The sequence below is a fragment of the Schistocerca nitens genome, chromosome 7, assembly GCF_023898315.1.
Source record: "Schistocerca nitens isolate TAMUIC-IGC-003100 chromosome 7, iqSchNite1.1, whole genome shotgun sequence".
Classification (NCBI taxonomy): domain Eukaryota; kingdom Metazoa; phylum Arthropoda; class Insecta; order Orthoptera; family Acrididae; genus Schistocerca; species Schistocerca nitens.
In genome coordinates, this window is record NC_064620.1 from 230,089,270 (window position 1) to 230,110,153 (window position 20,884).

At 43.8% G+C, this 20,884-nt stretch overlaps 1 protein-coding gene across 2 annotated transcripts in view; it reads right to left on the reverse strand.

Annotated features, from left to right (window-relative positions):
* The window catches only part of LOC126195291 (agrin), a 296,118-nt gene extending 278,141 nt beyond the window's left edge, over window positions 1–17,977 (reverse strand). For both annotated transcript variants that reach the window (XM_049933840.1, XM_049933839.1), the window contains exon 1: window positions 17,879–17,977. In XM_049933840.1, the coding sequence (XP_049789797.1) occupies window positions 17,879–17,954 (76 nt within the window). In that variant the 5' untranslated portion in view covers window positions 17,955–17,977. The remainder of the gene's footprint in view (window positions 1–17,878) is intronic.
* Between the last annotated feature and the right edge of the window lie 2,907 nt (window positions 17,978–20,884).

A 20,884-nucleotide genomic window follows, 5' to 3' on the forward strand; every position in this document is an offset into this window, starting at 1 on the left:
GATTAAGACAGCATTTAAAATGATGAATTCGGTCAATAATGTTTCGAAATAAACAAAATCAAATTTTTGGTGCCTTGGAAGTGATTAGGTATGTAGCCTGCAGCTGCTATCATTAACCATAAATCATGAACTGAGTCATTCATAGTTTATTTTGTCTTTTTCTTAATTTCCTCTGACAAAAGAACGGAATTCAGCTTATTGCTTGCTTGTTTAGTCTGTGTTGTTCTCTGCCTTACTTTTTGTTTACTCGAATCCTGATCTGAGATTATGACTGACAGATACATACTTCTGACATCTGTTAATAGTATTTCCATCTCTGTTAATGTCCTGCTGTTTACTTACTACAGAGATATATTTTATTTTAAAATATATCCTCAATGGGAAGAAATCTCCCCACGCCAAAGTGACTTTGGGTGCACTTCGAAGGAGTCTTGTAGAGACACTACTCTTCACTATGTACAGTATGAAAGATCTAAACCTTGCACACTGTTTATTTCGTGAACGGCCTAAGATATCGAGATGAGGTTATCTCCGAATTTTGTTACTGAAGCAAGCATTTAGAAAACTGAACGATGTACTTTTCTAACTACATTATGAAACTGTTGAAGACAAGAGTACAGTGATATAATGCTTGTTAATGTTGGTGTTGATTATTTTTTCAAAAATATCTGAGAAAAGTTCTAAATCTGAAAGGCAAAGCGGTCTGAACTGTGGTGCAAACACTGCCAAGTGAGGCTTCACTATGGTTCACAAAAGCTGTCCCTTCAACATGACTATGTGCACTCAACACAAATAGTTCCCTCCTGAGATGCTAAGCGTTAACAAATAATTCGGTTTACAAGAGTGGTAGCCGACCTTGAGACTATGTCGGATAGAGTAGAGCCAAGAGGAAATACGTTTCAAAAAAATGGTTCAAATGGTTCTGAGCACTATGCGAATTAACTTCTGAGGTTATCAGTCGCCTAGAATTTAGAACTAATTAAACCTAACTATCCTAAGGACAGCACACACATCCATGCCCGAGGCAGGATTCGAACCTGCGACCGTAGCGGTCGCTCGGCTCCAGACTGTAAATACGTTTCACCGCAGCAGCGTTGCCCTATACTGTAGCTGGATGTAACTACGGAGCCTGGCATGAGAGCCCCATTTGACGTTGTTTACACAACAGCACCCAGTTTCAAGAGACTTTGAATATTGTTACGTAGATAATTAAATTTAAAGAGCCATACACGCTACTGTGTCTCGGTTCAAACAAGAGTTGAGAGTATTTCCCATGCAACGAAATTACACAACCTGCCTACTATCGTCTACTGAAAATATCGTTCGATATGTTGAACTGTTGAAAAAATAAAAAACGAGCAAGGTTCGGATTTTTCAAGTTTTATAATGTGAAGAGGTCCTATAAACAATCCTTAAGTTACTTTTAAGAGTGAAGGTTTCTGTCAATTAAGAATGACAGTTCAAGTTTCGGTCATTCACCTGTATACAAACGAAGTCGTGGATACCGTCAGAAGCTCACGAGGCAGTTCACAGTTGATGCTGTCGTATACGAAGAAGACACCGGTAGGGAACTGTGGCGAAACCGAAGACGACCTGCAAAAGTTGGCCCTTGGTGCAGCGATTGGAAGTCGACGGTGAACATGGACAAATGTAACGTATTGCGCAGAAATAGGTAGAAAGACTCGTTTCTGTGTGATTACTCTCCGTCAGTATCTGGGAGTGTGCGTACAGAGCGATTTAAAGTGGAACGACGACGTAAAACTAATTCCAGGTAAGGCAGAGGCCGGACTGATTCATCAGAAGCAGAGTGGTCCACACAGAGACGAAGTCCGTACATATCTTACGTTCGACCGACGCTTGAGAATTGCTCCTCTCTTGGAGTCTTGCCAGATGGGACTGATGGAGGGAGTAGTGAAGATCCAAAGAAGGCTGTAAATTCAACTAAATACTTAGGGATTACAATTACAAATACCAATTGGAACGACCACATAGATAATGTTGTGTGTACAGCCAACCAAAGACTGCGATTCATAAGCAAAACACTTAGAAGGTGCAACAGGTCTACTAAAGAGACTGCTTACACCACGCTTGTCCGCTCTATTCTGGAGTATTTCTGTGCGGTGTGGAATTCGCATCAGATGGGACACTGTACCACACAAGCAGTTTGTAGTAGAATTGCTTGCTTATGGAATATCGTCTCAGTTATGTGACTGCCGGCCACGGTGGTCTAGCGGTTTTAGGCGCTCAGTCCGGAACCGCGCGACTGCTACGGTCGCAGTTTCGAATCTTGCCTCGGGCATGGATGTGTGTGATGTCCTTAGGTTAGTTAGGTTTAAGTAGTTCTAAGTTCTAGGGGATTGATGACCACAGTCCCATAGTGCTCAGAGCCATTTGAACCATTTTTGAGTTATGTGACTGGATTCGTCATTTTCTGTCAAAGAGGTCACACTTCGTAGTAACTGATGGAAAGTCATCGAGTAAAACAGGAGAGAATCTGAGTAGCCGTCTTTGGTTGTTCGCAGATAATATAGTCGTTTATCGTCTAAGAAAGTCATCAAAAGATCAAAACAAATTGCAGAACGATTTAGGAAAGATAACTGCATGGTGCGAAAATTGGACTTAAATAATGAAAACTGTAGTGCTAAAAGGAATCCGTTAAACTTCGGTTACACGATTAATCAATCAAATCTGAAGACCATAAATTCAACTAAATACGTATGAATTACAACCACGAGCAACTTAAATTGGAACGATCACATAGAAAATGTTGTGGGGAAGGCAAAACAAAGACTGCGTTTTAGTGACAGAATACTTAAGAAATGCAACAGATCTGTTAAAGAGACTGCCTACACTACGCTTGTCCGTCCTCTTTTGGAATACTGCTGCGCGGTCAGGGATCTTTACCATATTGGATTAACGGAGTACATCGAGAAAGTTCAAATAAGAGCAGCACGTTTTGTGTGATCGCGAAAGAGGGGAGACAGTCTCAAGGGTATGATACATGATTTCGGTTGGATATCATTAAAACAAAGACATTTTTCGTTGCGGCGGTATCTTGTCACGAAATTTCAATCACCAACTTTCTCCTCCGAATGCGCAAATATTTTGTTGACGCCGACTGTCATAGGAAGAAACGGCCATCATAATAAAATAAGGGAAATCAGAGCTCGGACGGAAAGATATAGGTTTTCGTCTCTTTTCCGCACGCTGTTTCAGAGTGGAGTAATACAGAATTAATGTGTAGGTGATGCAATGAACCCTGTGTCAGGCATTTAAGTGTGATTTGCAGAATATTCATTTAGATGTAGAGGAAGAATATAGTTATTGGACCTTTCTCACCTTTCTCACAACAGAGTAATGCAGTTTCTTAAACATATTCCGTTTTCAACTGCGAACTGTACAGCGGAGTGTTCTAGAGCCTCTCCATTACAGAACTTCGGTTCCCTTTAGCCAAATATAGTGCGCTAGAGGACTTCACGATTGTCTCCACTTCCACTATTTGCCTTACAACCAATAGGAGCCTCCAGAATGACTTAGTCGAGACCGACGGGTTCTGCGTATTTCAGTACCTAAAATACCAATATTCATATTAAAGTAACAAGGTAAGTGAACCAGTACTGATGACTTGTCTTGTAAGACGGCAAGAACTATGCCCCTTACATGAAGTCATTAAAGATCACCTAACTCACGTTGAGCGAGCAGTAGGGCTGAACAAAAATGACTGACAAGGCACAATGCATCTTGTAGAGGGTATAGTATGAACGTATTGGAATAATTAATGTCGGGTGATGGTTTTAAAGTAATTCACACGACATGAAAACTTCGTGGAAACGCGTCGATTTACTGGAGGCTAGTTTATCCCAGGGAAGTATGCGACCATGGCCGGCTGGGGAGCGCCGATGGGAAACGACAATAGGAAGCTTAGGGCGGCTCAAGCTCTGAGAAAGCGGTAACGGGGCGCGGCCTCCATCTGCCTGAAGATGAGTGACAGTGAGTGGGTGGTTGACCCCATGCTGGTGTACCAGGAAGCAGACGGAGAACTTGCACGCCTGTTGATAAATGTCCGTCGTCCCGTTTTCAGTGAAACATGCGAGTAAGCCACGCAAAGCTACGGTGGAGCGGTCAACAGAGGCCAAAATATGCGTGTTCGTGACTATAGCAACTTCTCGCTGAATTCACGGTCTGCAGAGTCTGAAGTAAATCAGGTGAAGAGCGACAGAATGAAATACGCCGGCCTCCGATGGGAACATAGTGCTCTCCTGGGAGTCAGAATTCCGGAAAAATTGGTGCTTTGTGCAGACGCTAACCTTGATGGGTGGCCTGGGAGGAGCTAAATAGCAGAAGTTGAGAGGAAGGGAAATTTTGTGGGAATTTGTTCACTTCCCAGAGGAGGCATTGGTCGGCACTGGGAAGCGACGCATAATTAACGCGACTTGCGCTGCAATTGGCGTAAGTGATTTTGCTGGAGGGGAAGCCGAGGCAAAGAGCGGACTGGGAGAAGTCCCCGTAGGGGTCTTCCGTTCCCAGCTTGCCTAGAGTGCGGACGTGGCGTTCTTTACTCAGCTTGCCTGAGAGAGAGTGAGCATCTCTGCAGTTTAGGACTTAGCAAACGGAACGATTGAGCTTGGAGATAGAAAGTTTTCGTTGAGCTATGTACTGAGCAAGATAGCTAGAAGTGAATAGACGAGTGCAGCCTTGAAGCACCACGAGGTCGGCCGACGTCCGCAAACGACGACGCCCCGCCACGCTGAATTCGGTGATATTGCGCCCACTGATTAATTTGTTCTATCACGTCGGCCGTGTATTGTAGAATTCTTCTCGCACTTCGCATTACGCCTGGGTCAGTCGATAGGAATTACTTTTGATTTATCGCGCTTTACTCCACGCAAACGCAATTTATTACCACTGCCTGTTAGGAGAGTCATGTAATGTGATGATTGAAGGTCGTGAATTAAAATAAATCTGTGCTAATAGACTGCATCTGTTTTCAATCAAGTAGTTGAAATCCCAAGTCACTTTCTTAATTAATTTTATGTTTAACATTTGCATCTGGTGTTCAATAGCTGAATATAACATCAATGTGCACCCCTTATAATTAATTGGGAGCAATTCTGAATCAATCAATGTCAACACTGCCACCGCAGTTCAATCAGGAGTCACAGGGCCTTATTACTTTCTTTGCATTATCCAACATTGCGGTAGTTTTGCACTCTCTGTTGATCTGTTAGTCAATTACCTGGGGTGAACACACACCAAAACCAGATAAGTGACGGGTGGGGTGTTACAGTCTATACACACGTCGTGGAGTCTTTCGGTGCATTAACCTTTTACTCCTCAGCTTCTTTTGGAGACACTATCCCATGTCTCTGAATGTACTTGATTGGAACTGGATAGCACAGTGACGGACAAAAATCACGAAACAAAGAAGCAGTTATGCGACATAAACAAAGTTGGTAGGCGTGTTTCTAGATCTAAAAGATGATGATTATCCAGATTTCGCGCCGGTCTCATAATAATGGCTGTAGTTGCGCCACTATGAGTATGCAAATCAGGTTTTCTTTAGATGTACGTGTAGATTGTGTCGGAGTCGCCAGAATAAGCAAGGCGAAGTAGTATTTGCCACCTGTTATTCCTTTAGGTTGGTAATTTCTGCGCGCTCGGACAGTTGTGTAAAATTAAACCAGCTCACGGCGCCGAACAAGGTTTTTGGTAAAACGAAGAGATACACGGTAGGTGCACATCGGCTGCCGGCACGCATGAGCGCACGCGAGGCCCGCGGCTAGCTTTTGACGGGGCGGGCAGCGTCGTGTCGTTAACATGGCGCTGTGTGGTCTGGGCAGGTCCCGTCCGCTCTGCAAGAAAAGCCGGCCGGCCGGCGAGGGCGCCTACGCGAACGCAGCCTGCACAGCGCCGCTCTGGAGCTGGACGTCGCTCCAGCGGCAGAGACTCCAGCGTAGCGGTCCAGCCGCTGCCGCGACTGCGGCGTTCTGGTGCCGTAGGCCACGGACACAGGCAGAGGGCGGAGAAATATCTACATCTAGACTCCGCAAACCAAAATACGGTGTATAATCGAGGGTTCTTTTGGTATCACTACCATGTTCTTCAGTGTTTCGTTCGCTAACGTTCCGTCCGAAGAAGGACTGTTGAGAAACCTCCGTATGGGCTCAGGTTTGTCTCATTTTGCCGTCGTGATCATTCAGCGAAACGAAGTAGGTAGGAGGAGATGGCCTACTATGTTTTGCGATTGATCTTGGAACGTACGCTCTCGGAATTTCACCTTTAAACCTCTCTGTAGTGCACGACGTCCCTCCTGCAGCGTCTGCCTACAGAGTTTGTTGAGCATCTCCTTAATGTATTCGTCGTGTTATCCGGAATGAAAAAGGTTGGTTCAAATGGCTCTGAGCACTATGGGACTTAACTTCTGAGGTCATCAGTCCCCTAGAACTTAGAACTACTTAAACCTAACTAACCTAAGGAGATCACACACACCCATGCCCGAGGCAGGATTCGAACCTGCGACCGTAGCGGTCACGCGGTTCCAGACTGTAGCGCCTAGAACCACTCTGCCACCCCGGCCGGCAATGAAAAAGGAGTCGACAGACCGAAATATGCACGTCACATAGACCTCACCAACAACGAATATTCGTCTGTCCAAGTGGACCACACCTGAAGCAATTAAATACTTTTTTCCGAAACTAGACGTCACACTGGTCAATTCCATACGCCATTTCTCTGTTCCCCGCTCTTCCATTCGCCTACGAAAATTCCGATGAAAATCAACTGGATAATTCCTAATTTCTAGAGGTTCTTGTTTTTCGCTCCGCTCAAACATTAGACAAAAAATGTCGTGTTGCAACGGTTCCGTTCTCGCTTCCCACGCCCGGGTTCCCGGTTTCGATTCCCGGCGGGGTCAGGGATTTTCTCTGCCTCGTGATGACTGGGTGTTGTGTGATGTCCTTAGGTTAGTTAGGTTTAAGTAGTTCTAAGTTCTAGGGGACTGATGACCATAGATGTTAAGTCCCATAGTGCTCAGCGCCATTTGAACCATTTGCAACGGTTCAGCAACTATACGAGATGACGACATTCGCAGGGTACACAATTTTTTGTTTGACATTACGCAGTAAAAAGAAGTCGCAAGGCGATAAGTGAGGTGAACACAGGAACAGCGAGATACTGCTCCGTTGTTTTTTTTTCCACAAAACCATCAATCGTCTGACGTACTGTGTTGCGGCTTGAACTGTCGCGATGAAGAATGACGCAACATTTTCGGTCTTTTTCTCAAAATTTAATAAATGATTTGTGACAAAGAAATTGTTGTATACTAATCAGCACTGACCATTCTTCACCCCTCTAACGTAATGGTCGCAGATTGTCCCGTCCCGTCATTTTGTTGTGAGCGTTTCGCGATCGAGCCAGTGGTTTCGGTTCATCTCGGAACACTCAGACAATTGCTGGCTTGTTAGCTTCCGGCTCGTACAATATCTCTCTCTCGTTATGACGCTGTATACGACTTTTGCCTTTACTGTGTAGATTTTCTTTTCTCATTTCCTTCCACCGATTGAGATGAGTCTTTTTGAGCTTCAGTATAATTATGTGGAATCGATCGGCAACATATCATTTTTAGTTACAAGTTGAGCCAAAATCGAATTTATTGCAGTATTCGATATGCCCAAGGATGCAGCTAGCTGACGGCGTGTCCTGTGCTAATTCTCTTCAATAATGTGACGCATAACATCGCCTTTTTTTTTTTTTTTTACAGCTGAGTTTGGACGTTCATCACATAATTCATTGCTGACAGGAGCGCGACCATGACGACATTCTGCAAATTAATTGCAAAAGCTCTTTTGTGAGGCTGAGCGATTCCGAAAATTTGAAGGGAGGAATTTCTAATATGTTCCTTCACGAATATCGTTAATATGTCGTCTAAGGAAAACCTCCACGTCACATTTCCGCCTTAGTTCTTTCATAACGCAGGTTTCTTAGATGCTCTGTGTAAACAACTACTCTGCCAATTTTTCCATGTGCCACTCCTTTATCAACGACAAAAACAGCAGTAATGCCACATGTCAGTAGCGCCATTGAGGTTCTTTTGTAAAACCTTGAAAGGCGAGTCTCGTACAAGCTTCGGTTTGCTGTCGATGCGAGCTGATGACTTGGAAACGCCTTCTCCGGTAAACGGAACCGATACACGGCGCTCTAGCGCCTCTTCCGCCACCCGCATGCGTGATGGCTGGAGTTCGTTGCCAGCCGTATATCGCCTCACGCGAAGCCACTGACGTCACTCTCACCGGACGTGGTCACAAAGACCTCAACGCGCACGGCCGCCGGCGCAAGGCTAGAGAGCGGATCCCATCAGCGGCTGAAATATCGCACAGCGAGCTACAAAGCAGTCCATTTCTCGCTACAAAGCTGCACCTGCCATGCCGCGGCAATTTGTCTTCCACACCGAGGACGTGTAATAACTCAGCTACACCAACCCCACTAATTGAATTACTTCACACACACACACACACACACACACACACACACGCTTGTTCAGTCAGAGTAATTTATCTTTCATTGACCTCGCCGAAGTCTTCTCGCGTAAACCCCTTGGCGATTGCAATGATCGTCTTTTACATATAGTCAGTTCAATGACCTATGGACGTTCGAAAGGAAGTCCAAAAGGCAACGCTACCACGAGCGATGTGACACAGCATCTCTGAGGCAGCAATGAAGTAGGGATTTTCCCGTACGACTATTTCACGAGTGTACCGCGAATATCAGGTATCCGGAAAAACATCAAATTTCCGACGTCGCTGTGGCCGGAAAAAGATCCTGCAAGAACGGTACCAACGACGACTGAAGAGAATAGTTCAACGTGACAGAAGTGCAACCCTTCCGCAAATTGCTACAGATTTCAATGGTGGGCCAGCAACAAGTGTCAGCGTGCGAACCGTTCAACGAAACATCATCGATATGAGCTTTCCGAGCCGAAGGCGCACTCGTGTGCCCTTGACGACTGCGCGACATAAAGCTTAACGCCTCGCCTGGGCCCGTCAACATCGACATTGGACTGTTGATGACTGGAAATATGTTTCCTGGTCGGACGAGTTTCGTTTCAGATTGTATCGAGCGGATGGACGTGTACGGGTATGGAGACAACCTCATGAATCCATGGGCCCTGCATGTCAGCAGGGGACTGTTCAAGCTGGTGGAGTCTCTGTAACGGTGTGGGGCGTGTGCAGTTGGAGTGATGTGGGACCCCTGATACTTCTAGATACGACTCTGACAGGTGATATTCTGTCTGATCGCCTGAATGCGCTCATGTCCATTGTACATTCCGACGGACTTGGGCAATTCCAGCAGGACCCCACACGTCCCCACAGGTTGGCTCCTCAGACATGAACATTATATAGCATATCTGGGATGCCTCGCAACGCGCTGTTTAGAAGAGATCCCCTCCCCGTGGTACTGTTACGGATTTATGGACAGCCCGGCAGGAATTAAGGTGTCATTTCGTTGTAGCACTACTTCAGACGTTAGTCGATGCCACGTCGTGTTGCGGCACTTCTGCGTGCTCGCGTGAGCCCTACGCGATATTAGGCAGGTGGCCCTTTGGCTCTTCAATATATGTTCTGTGTGACTCGCAAATATTTGGAGAAAATGTCATATTTCATATCCACCAAGAGCGGTCTTTATTAATTACTGATCAGTACCACGTTCCACATTTGCATCAGCCTGTGTGACAACGTTCCTTCTTTGGAATAAAAACTAAAATAAAAAACCGTCGTTTGTCCCTTAAATAACCGTCGGCAGTAAAGTACAACAACATATCTTCGCACATTGTCATCTCCGTGTTGTACCGCCATCGTTGTCATTCTTATGTCTTTTAAAGGAGCGATATCGTTTGTCGTCAAAACTTTCAGACTCAGGGAAACCAGGAGAGCCGAATCCCTGCGGTCGAACGGGCTATTGAACCCGAGTGCTTTCCGGCTGCGATGCGAGTACCTCGACTACACGACCACCACATCAGCGCCACCGGTCAGGACTGTCAAAGTGTTTCACAGAGACTACGGAAAGCATTTTCTCAGCTCTATACAAGACTGAAGTGTAGTGTCCTCGTCTATTTCAAACTCTTCGTGGCGACGGGAAATCACTTCAGCGATTCTAAACCGATAATTCAAAATGTTGTTTGTAAATACATAAAACTACAACCAGTCTCTTTGTTAAATAGTTAGTTATTTATTTATTGCATGAACCGGTTTTTGAACCTTTTCTGGTTCATCTTCAGATAGTATCCTGAAAGTTATATCATTATTTCTAGCATAATGCTGGGTGCTGGCTCTGTGACAAGAAGATGGAACATTCTTTAATGTATCACCATGAGCACTGTTTATCTGTCGATATGGATGTAACATTTTAGTTTTCTGCTTACTGCTACAGTATGGGCGGCTTTTTCCGTTAGTGTCCATCTATCTGCTTCCGTTTTGATGGCCAGTTGATACATCACTTCATACGCTTTTACACAATCAGTATGCATTTACACTGTGGTAGCGAAACTTTGCCAGCATCCAGCATGTTGACAAAAAGATATGACATAAGTCTACTTTGCTCAGAGATGTCATTTGTTCTTGTTTACATATTTTAAAGTCGATATGTCGGCAAATACTTTTAAACAGACTGGCGTTAACATGAGGGCATGAAATAAAATAAATAAATAAATGAACTACTACAAGAACAAACTTCATGTGGTCTGATGTCTTATTTCTATTCGCACATTAGCTTGTAATATAGTCAAAAAAATGGTTCAAATGGCTCTGAGCACTATGGGACTCAACATCTTAGGTCATAAGTCCCCTAGAACTTAGAACTACTTAAACCTAACTAACCTAAGGACATCACACACACCCATGCCCGAGGCAGGATTCGAACCTGCGACCGTAGCAGTCCCGCGGTTCCGGACTGCAGCGCCAGAACCGCTAGACCACCGCGGCCGGCTAATATAGTCAATTTAAGAGCAAATACTTTAATCAAGATTGGCATTAACACTAATAAATAACTATTCAAAAAAGTGACTGGTTGCAGTTTTATGTACTTATGTTCAATTAACAGTTACCGGTTCTAAAATATCCGTAATGGATAACGTTATTGGCTTATTGGCGACTATTGATTCCTGTTTTTTATTTAACAACGCTAGATGGATCTTCCTTTCCCCAAAGCATGCAAAACAGCTTGTCTCACATTTACTGAGTATTCTTTGTGTTTTGGTATGCTTCTAGTTGTCTGTACAAATAAACACTGTCCGCAAGCCTAAGTAACAATAGTTAATGAAAACCGTACCACCAAAGCAAATTACAAAATACTTTTGAGCTAAAGGAATATGTACTTATATTATTATTGTATGACTTTGCTTGTTTACTGAATACGTTACCACTGCGGCATGAAGTTTATGATGCAATGACACGGCTATCTGCATTGCTCTGTTGTGAATGCACGCAAACATTATTGACAAAGTATCACCGCAACTACAAAATACTTTTGAGAGCTACTGTTCAGTTCGTTGCATGCTTAAACATATACTTATTATTTTTATGTCTCTTTATTTCTCAGTGTCTGTATGTGACGGGAAGTATCAGAAATAATTAGCCATATCTATCTGAAACACCTAATAAACAGTATAAATTAAAAATTTGCATCTGTATCTTCCCTCATGCGGCCGCGCACTTTCTGATGACTGTGTTACCGCGATATTACAAGAATGGCAATCAAAATAATAAATATTCGTTCTAGAACGTCGCATGCTCTTTTCGTTGGTGACATATTTTACGCCAGGAGGTAGATATAGTGCTGGCTAGAGGTCGATTGCTCGATCAGTGGAACTGGGCTGGGGAGGGAAGTGGCCCTACACTTCGCCCTGGGGGGCAACACACACACACACACACACACACACACACACACACACACACACACACATCCTAGTACCACTGTGCTATGTGTCAAGTGAAGCCTCAAACAGTTGACGCATATCTCTCAGTGATCTACTGTTTCCGCCTCTTTCTCGCTAAACGACTCAACTAATTTCTCTCAGTTTTCAAGTTTCCGTCATTTAACGCTACTGTGGCCCCTTTAGCACGACGCCGACTAACGAAGATGGCCTTTGTAATCAGAGAAATTTGAGATACACTGCGCCAGTGCTGCCGATTTCTTCAATGTATTGTAGGATTGTGATATTTGTGGTTCTTATCCTCGTACGTATAAGTCTCGGAGTTTGTCATAACCGCATTCTTGTATGAAATTATCTAGTTGTTGAAGCCATGTCACATGTGGAATATAGAAACCAGAGCGTTTCAATATATTCACCAGCTTCATAGTCAGCAGCTGACCGACTAGCATAATATCTTTGCTTTTCATGTGTGTGTATGTGTGTGTGTGTGTGTGTGTTTATGTGTGTGTGTGAGAGAGAGAAATTTGAAGTCTCATGTCTCATCACATTTCGTGCTTTGACTTCTTTGTGTCAGGACGTTTCTGCATAAATAAATTCTCATAACATGAGATTGTAATAGACCTCAGAGCCCATAAAACTATGGCCACAATTTTTGTATTCTTTGGCGACTTGGTCTTGCAGTCCTTCTGAAACTAGGATTAGTGGAACTTTAAATCCGTGCCACAGCCTTTCTTCTGTTGTTCCAAAACCGTAGATGTGTCGTGTGGTGCCTCTGTCTTCGTTTCACTGTCGACGTATCTCCGTGGAATGTACCAGGTCCACGATAAGTTCGTAGTATAGGTCGACTGTTCTAGCAAAACTGTTCTCTCTTAATATCCATCAGAGGCAAGAGTTCTGTACGATTTTTATTTCAATATTTTGTGTTTTGCCTCACACCGAGCTGATGTATAAAACTATTGCTAATGCAATTGCCTAGTAAACTTGAGTCGTAGTGCCGAGGCCCGTGTCCTTGAAGAAGTTGTTTCGTCGTCATATTATTCTTAAGCCCTTCAACGTGAATGTGGAAGAGGAATTGTTTGCTAAGTAGAACTCCCAAGAACTCGACCGAGAGGCTTCACTAAATGGCTTTGTCTTGTATTCTTAAGCTATCTAACAGCTACCATCTTTCCTTGCTAAAGTAAAATGCCCTCGTTTTGTCTGGCTTTATCTTCATCTTGTGTTGCCTACGCGACCTGCTGGCGACCTCCAGCTGTCTCTGCAGACTTCGTACGTTTGTAGTATGGAATCTCTCGCTAGATGGAAGTGCACAGTCATCTGCGAATTGTGGTAACTGCACATTACGCGCCGTTGACGCAGGTCGTGAATATTGTGGGCGACAGCACTGAGGCTTGCGGTTACCCGGCCGGGACTCAAGTGGTGTCCCTTACATAGCGACGGGAGGGCGTATTGATGGAATGGCGTCACCTAGAGCGAGATTTGCGTGAAGAGACTGCAGGAATTCCCCGCCCCCCTCTTCTTTTTATCACAAGTGCCAGAATTAGCAGGCCAGATCGAGAACGGAAACCACCTGCAGCTCCAAGACTCCCGTTCAGAGTGAGGTTTTTGGTTTGGGTTCCTCGTGTATGCCCCCTCTAGCGACCACTGAGGTTACAGCGAGCGCCTCTGCTGAGTTTACTGATGCACATCCGATCGTCGGCCCAGCCCAGCTGCATGAGCTAGTGCATGCAGTGCCGCACAGAGAAAACGGAACAGAGCTGGTCAAGGGGAAGGCGCTGGGCTGCTTCGTTAAAGTTGCGAATGGGAAATCTCGCATGCAGGATGAGAAGACGTCGATCGAAGAAAAAAACTAGTTGATCTGTCTGTGGATAGCAGAAAGAAAGGAAACATCCATCAGCAACAGAAAACGCGACAATCAGTTCGCATCGCCGTCTGATTTCTGGGAGGAATGGGAAGAACGAAAGAATGAGAGATTGCCAGAGACAAGGGTAGCTTCGAAGGCGAAGTTCAAAAGCAGCGAAATAACTGTAGCATCACTACCTTGGTTAAATTTGCCAATTTCGCTTGTCCTGCAGAACTGACGTTGAAGTTAAATAGCCTTGTACGTAAGTGAAACGAGGAGAGTAAAAATTTCAGACAACAAGAGAATAGCTCTCGAAATGGGGTGCTTCAGAAGGAAATTGAGCATTTGATGGATAGATTGGATTATTAATGAAGCAGAACTGAATCGAATTGTGGAGGCAAGAAATTTACTACACAACTTGAGGAAAACAAGAGATCCGTTGATAGGACTATTTTGCGGCATCGAGGAATAATCAGTATGATAATGGAACGAAGTATGAGGGATAAAAATAACTAGCAAAGCTGTCGCCATGAACTACATTTCCTTCAAAGAAGGCACTCGATGAGTTACTTTTAACTGTTTTATTTCTGTTTCACGTAAGACAGCTTCATTACATTACATTCATACATAGTTTTCAGGATCGTTTACATTTGAAGTAATGAAAATTAATTTACTGAACCTTTTTTGGGTGCCCGAAACAGAAATAAACTTTTCTTGTGAGAATGTGGGCTTTAACAAAAGCAATAAAACAATTTTGTGTAAAATTGCAAAAACTTTTACAACAGGAGGACTTGAAAGTCATGGTAAATACGACAATTATGTGAAACAAAACGAAGTACCTGAAATTTAGGCTCACTTATATTGTGGGTGCTCACTTATCTTCCCGATAGTCTAGTTGCCTTTCATACGTCAAGTGATATAGTAATGGTAATATGCAGCTGGTCTGTAGATATAGTAATGGTAATATGCAACTGGTCTGTAATCACTTGCGGCTGCACCAAATGAAATAAAGATTGTTGCGCAGACACAGTATACAGCCAAGACTGAAGTTTCAAGAGGTCAAATTCCAATACTGACGATGGACGAATTTAAAAGTGAAAAAAAAAAAAAATGCTCCCTGCTTCCGGAACTGCTAGTTCCTAGCTCAGGTAGGAAGGACGTGTAGGTTAGAGGCTATAAGAAAGAAGGTTCCTGACCAAGCCCAATCTATCCCCTTTCCTCGTTCAGGAAGGACCTAATAGTTTCGTCAGCTATGAACACTGTTTTCACTTTTAAATAGGTCTATCGGTAGTACTAAATATTTCACTTCGTGAAAGTAAATATTGGCCATGCTCTTTATAATTTTATGGTTTTCTCAAAAGAAACTCCCTTTTGATAAAAATAGGTACTGTCGATTTGAAAATAAGAGGAAAAAATTTTATCCTGGTAAGTAAACAACATCGTTCGTAATTTATCAAAGCTAAATAAATATGTAAATAAATGACATAGTATACTGGCGTAACACTGTATGAGTCGACATTAAAATAATAAGAGAGCACAAGGACTGTGTATATATACAAGTTGTATTGCTGACATGTGAACTCATGTCTTCTCGCGATCAGAATAAAAAAGGATACGGGAAATTCTTGGAAAGACTCTTCAAGATGGGCCATGAGAAGACATGCCCCGTAGCGATTGCAGTAGCAAGAAACGGAAGCAAACAGTTTTATCCATGTCAGTACCTGTGAAAGAGTTCGAAGTGCAGGGTCTACGAATAGTAATTTTGCTGCATTTTGCTCATCATAACGGCGACGCCACGAACAGTCATATGTGGTACTGGAGTCGGCTCCAGTCAGTTTCAGTTGATGAATAGAATACAGTAATTATATTTTAAAAATTAACAAAAACTGTGATTTTCATTCCATTTCGCCACTTAGCATGGTTTCAGAAAACATCGTTCTTGTGCAACGCAGCTAGCTCTTTATTCGCACGAAGTAATGGCTGCTATCGACAGGGGATCTCAAGTTGATTTCGTATTTCTAGATTTCCGAAAAGCTTTTGACACCGTTCCTCACAAGCGACCTCTAATCAAGCTGCGGGCCTATGGGGTATCGTCTCAGTTGTGCGACTGGATTCGTGATTTCCTGTCAGGAAGGTCGCAGATCGTAGTAATAGACGGCAAATCATAGAGTAAAATTGAAGTGATATCGGGTGTTCCCCAGGGAAGCGTCCTGGGACCTCTGCTGTTCCTGATCTATATAAATGACCTGGGTGACAATCTGAGCAGTTCTCTTAGGTTGCTCGCATATGATGCTGTAATTTACCGTCTAGTAAGGTCATCCGAAGACCAGTATCAGTTGCAAAGCGATTTAGAACAGATTGCTGTATGGTGTGGCAGGTGGCAGTTGACGCTAAATAACGAAAAGTGTGAGGTGATCCACATGAGTTCCAAAAGAAACCCGTTGGAATTCGATTACTCGATAAATAGTACAATTCTCAAGGCTGTCAATTCAACTAAGTACCTGGGTGTTAAAATTACGAACAACTTCAGTTGGAAAGACCAGATAGATAATATTGTGGGGAAGGCGAGCCAAAGGTTGCGTTTCATTGGCAGGGCACTTACAAGATGCAACAAGTCCACTAAAGAGACAACTTACACTACACTACACTTTTTGAGTAAGTATTACCGTATGAACACAGGAAACAATTACGATGAGACATTGAAGACATTTTCGTACCTTGTGCCCCAGTTGATGGGTCACTCGTCACGCTGTATTGCAGTGTGACGTTAGAGTGAAAGATAAGTGGTTTTGCATTGACTACAAAAAAAGAATCCTTTTGACAAGCACCAATACCTATTTAAACTACGGATGAGTAAGTAAGCTACTGCCATTACGAAGACGGCTTTAGTGTGCTGCAACTTGTCTAATCAGACCTATGGTTGGTATGAACTGTTGTAGTTTCGATTCATTTTCGACGTTTTGCGGTAAACTACAGAAAGGGGCAGCTCACACAAGGCAGACTTGAGGCTGGATGTGTTCTACCACAATAAAACCGGCATCTGAGCCGTCGTCGAGAGACATTGCGCCAGGGGCTGTGGGTGACTTTAGCTTGTTATATATTGCGAACATTTTTATCAGTAATACAGTGTCTAAAGGCACAGTATTGCACTTCGTTATTACTATAATTCGACGAATTCTGGAACTACAAGTCCGTTCTCAGCGTCTTGGGCTTCACATCTACTCCAGTTTATCATTTTAATTTCGCCACGAAATGTGCATTTCTGCATCGGTGAAGAACTTTTACATTTAGACTTACACTTCGAGTAATTATTTATCACAGTAGTCACATGACAGTGTCCGCCCCGATAGCTGAGTGGTCAGCGCGGCGGTCTGTCACGCCAAGAGGCCCAGGTTCGATTACCGGCTGGGTCGGAGATTTTCTCCGCTCAGGGACTGGGTGTTGTGTTGTCCTCCGTATCATTTCATCATCACCAGCGGAAGGCAACGGGAAACCACCACTGGAATCACTTCCCTAGACGCTCATGCGGTGGACCTCTCTGACGAGGCTTTCCCCTTGACAAGACCTGCCGTAAGGCAGAACACAAAGTTCTTTTATTTTATTTTATTTTATTTTTACATGACAGTAGTACTGTATTTGTCTGAGGCTTGTCGCATTACTCTGTATTTTGTGTTGTACATTTTGGCGATTACGTATTACAAGCTTTCTACCTGTCGCGAAAGTATTTTCAGAGAAATGAAGGTAAGTGAGGAGACAAACAAAATAATTGACGGTTCTATTGTTAATCTGTAACGAACCATAGGAGATCACTAGTCTATAAAACTAAAAAACTCATAAAACACCCCAGAACAACATTCGCATTTTTGTCTCTGCTATCTGAGTTCGGGCTGTGTAAATATACGTCACACATTGCAGCGCACTCCGCAGAGAGGTCAGCATTATTTTAGAAATGTTGCGGAGAATAAATGTAGATAAGCGAGCTATGTAATTCGTATATTGTGGTAAGGTTTACAAGAAGCGATTTTGTGCGCAAGCAACCGGCAGGAGCGGAGGGCGTTTGCAGTGTTTTTATTGTTATATGAGGAGGGTAGAGTGGGCGTCCGGCGACTTACTTGAGAGCGCCGCGGCGGCAAGCAGCAGCACGACCAGACCGTGGCGGCAAAGCGGAGCGGGGCGGTGTAAGTCCATGGCGAGGCGCTGCGCTGGAGGAGGCGGCCACTGACGGCGCGCCGGCCGCGCCGGTCTCTTAAGTAGCCGCGCTGCCCCCACCACTCGCTCCGGGGCAGCTCACATCCCCCCCCCCCCCCTAACAGGCCGCCGGCGTCGCTCGGCCCGCGGTCCGCCTTCGAGTCCCGCGGCGAGCAAAAGAACAGCGGCGGCGCGCAGATGCGCTAGCCAGATAGGCGGGGCGGCTCAAGCGGAAGTCGCCGCAGCTAAGGGGTCGCCACCCGCTCTGTGCCTCTGCCGGGGTCCCGCACCACTGGCTGACCAGAGGGAGCGCGGGGAGAGCAGTGTGACAGGTATTCAGTGGACCTTGTAACGAAATAGGTCGTGTATCGAATACATCAGTACAAACTGTTGATACAGCAGAGTCTGGATAGTTCGAGTTTTCCAATACTCCGAGCCTCTTTTTTTTAATAAAAATGCAACGATCTACTTTCTTTTTTTTACTGACATGATAAATAATGAAAACATCATTGCAAAAGATATAAAGGGAGAGTACAGCTCAGTGACAAAGCAGACAACAATGCAATCAACACCGACGATTAGCTCGTTGCCCTGTTGCACAAACATCTGTTAACGTCAGTATGGCACGAAATACCCCGACTGTTGCCGACTGCTACCGATCAAAACTGGGGAGTTCATACGCTGCTGTAGTTCCCAGTACCTGTACTGTAAAGTGTTGTGTGTCGTTTTGTTTGTTGACTGTGTGTTCCGTTGTACACCTTTCAAAGATGAGTGCTGTAACAAAAAAGAGGAAATTTGTGCCTTTGCATCTAAAATTAGAAGCACTAAGACGACTTGACAAAGGAGATACATTAAAAAAACTTGCTCTCGAATATGGTGTCGGTGAAGTTACTGTTGGCGACTGGCGAAGATACCGACTTAAATTGGAACAGTTTTCTTCGCAGAAATGCTCACACGAATCTCTCAGTCAAAGAAGTATAAAGAAGTCAGACTTCGAAAAAACAAGTGAGGCATTTTTCATGTGGTTTACCCAACAGAGACAGAAGGGTGCTCCGATTTCTGGCCCAATCCTGCAAGAAGAAGCTTTGTTTTTCAGAAACCAGCCGCAGGAAGGAGATGACAATTTCGCCGCTAGTGTGGGCTGGCTCGATAAGTGGAAGAAGAGGTACAGAGTGCGTCAACTAGACGTATGAGGAGAAAAACTGTCTGGTGAAGCTCAGGCCGTTTAAAAAATTATCGTCGAGCTTTAAAAATCATAACTGACCAAAATTTGTCTAATGAACAAATATATAACTGACGAAACTGGGCTAAATTTTAAAATGTTACTAGCGAGAACACTTCCTTCTTGTGAAGAAAAAAGTTCTCCTGGGCACAAAAAAGCAAAGAGCGGCTCACAGTCATGGCAGCTTCAAATGCAACTGGAAACCACAACCTAAAACTAGTTGTGATTGGGAAGTGTGCCAAGCGAAGAGCATTCAAGAATGTATCCAACTCAGCTCTTCCGGTTGGCTATACACATTAGAATAATGCCTGGATGAAATCTTCAAGAACTGGTTTTTTAACTCATTTGTACCTGAATGCAAGAATTTTTTAAAAGAAAGGGGACTGCCATGCAAAGCAATTTTGCTCATGGATAATGCGTCCTCACATCCAAGTGCAGGAGAACTGCAGTGCGACGGTATCCGCGCCTTGTTTTTCCCACCAAACGTTGCCTGTCTCATTCAGCCCATGGATCAGGGCGTTCTGGAATGTCTATAAAAAAAAGTATCGACGGCGATTGCTACAGCCAATCCTGCATTCCGAAGACAACGAAAGCATTATAGGAGCTTTGAAGAAAGTGACTTTGAAGGACGTCGTGTACTGGATTAGCGAATCGTGGAGCGAAATAAAGTCAGACACAATTTCTAAGTCATGGAGGAAAATTCTACAGGACAGTATGCCAGACACAGAAACTGAAGATTTAGCAGATGCGGACGATCAACCATTGTGTAATTTAATCAGAAGATTGCCAGGGTGTGAAGAGGCAAAAGAGGTGGAAGTAGGGGAGTGGTTAAATTCGGACGAACAGTTGGAAGTGACAGACTCTTCTATAATTGACATGGTTAACATTCCATCGCAGTGTGAGAGTGACGAGGATGATGAGGCAGAGGCTGCACCGATGATGAGTCACACCGATGGCTACGCTGCTCTCGAGGCCTCCATATGCTACGTGGAACAACAGCCTGAGGCGACACCAACTGACCTACTGCTCCTGAGACGGTGGCGTGACATTGCCGCGAGAAAACGTTGCAGCTTCGCCAAACAAAAGGCACTTCACTATTACTTGTCTAAATAAATGATTGTTGTTATTCTGCCAATGCAAATGCATGTGTAAATACATTTATTTCAATGAAATTCATATTTTGACCTGTATTACATACAATATCATAATATTTCTTTTTCCCATTTAAATTTCGATGATCCGAGTTTTCGATAGTTCGAGGTGGTTCCGGTCCCGTTCACCTCGAACTATCGAGACTCCACTGTAGCACACAGCAGCAACCAGACACAAATTAGTTTTAGATTACTTTATTCAAAAAGTACCGTCAACGTTTTCGAATTTATACAATTCATCATCAGACAACTTTCATGCTTTCGTTAAGACACATGTTACTTTGTTTCGTGGGCGATACCAACATCATCCGCAACTGGGCATTTAAATAATTCAGTGGCGATATATATATATATATATATATATATATATATATATATATATATGACAGCAGCGTGGCTGACAGAATCAAAGGATATATATATATATATATATATATATATATATATATATATATATATATATCCTTTGATTCTGTCAGCCACGCTGCAGTCATACAAGCACTGGCTCAGCAAGGAGTCGAAACAAAATATACAAACATATTGTGCAACATTTATGA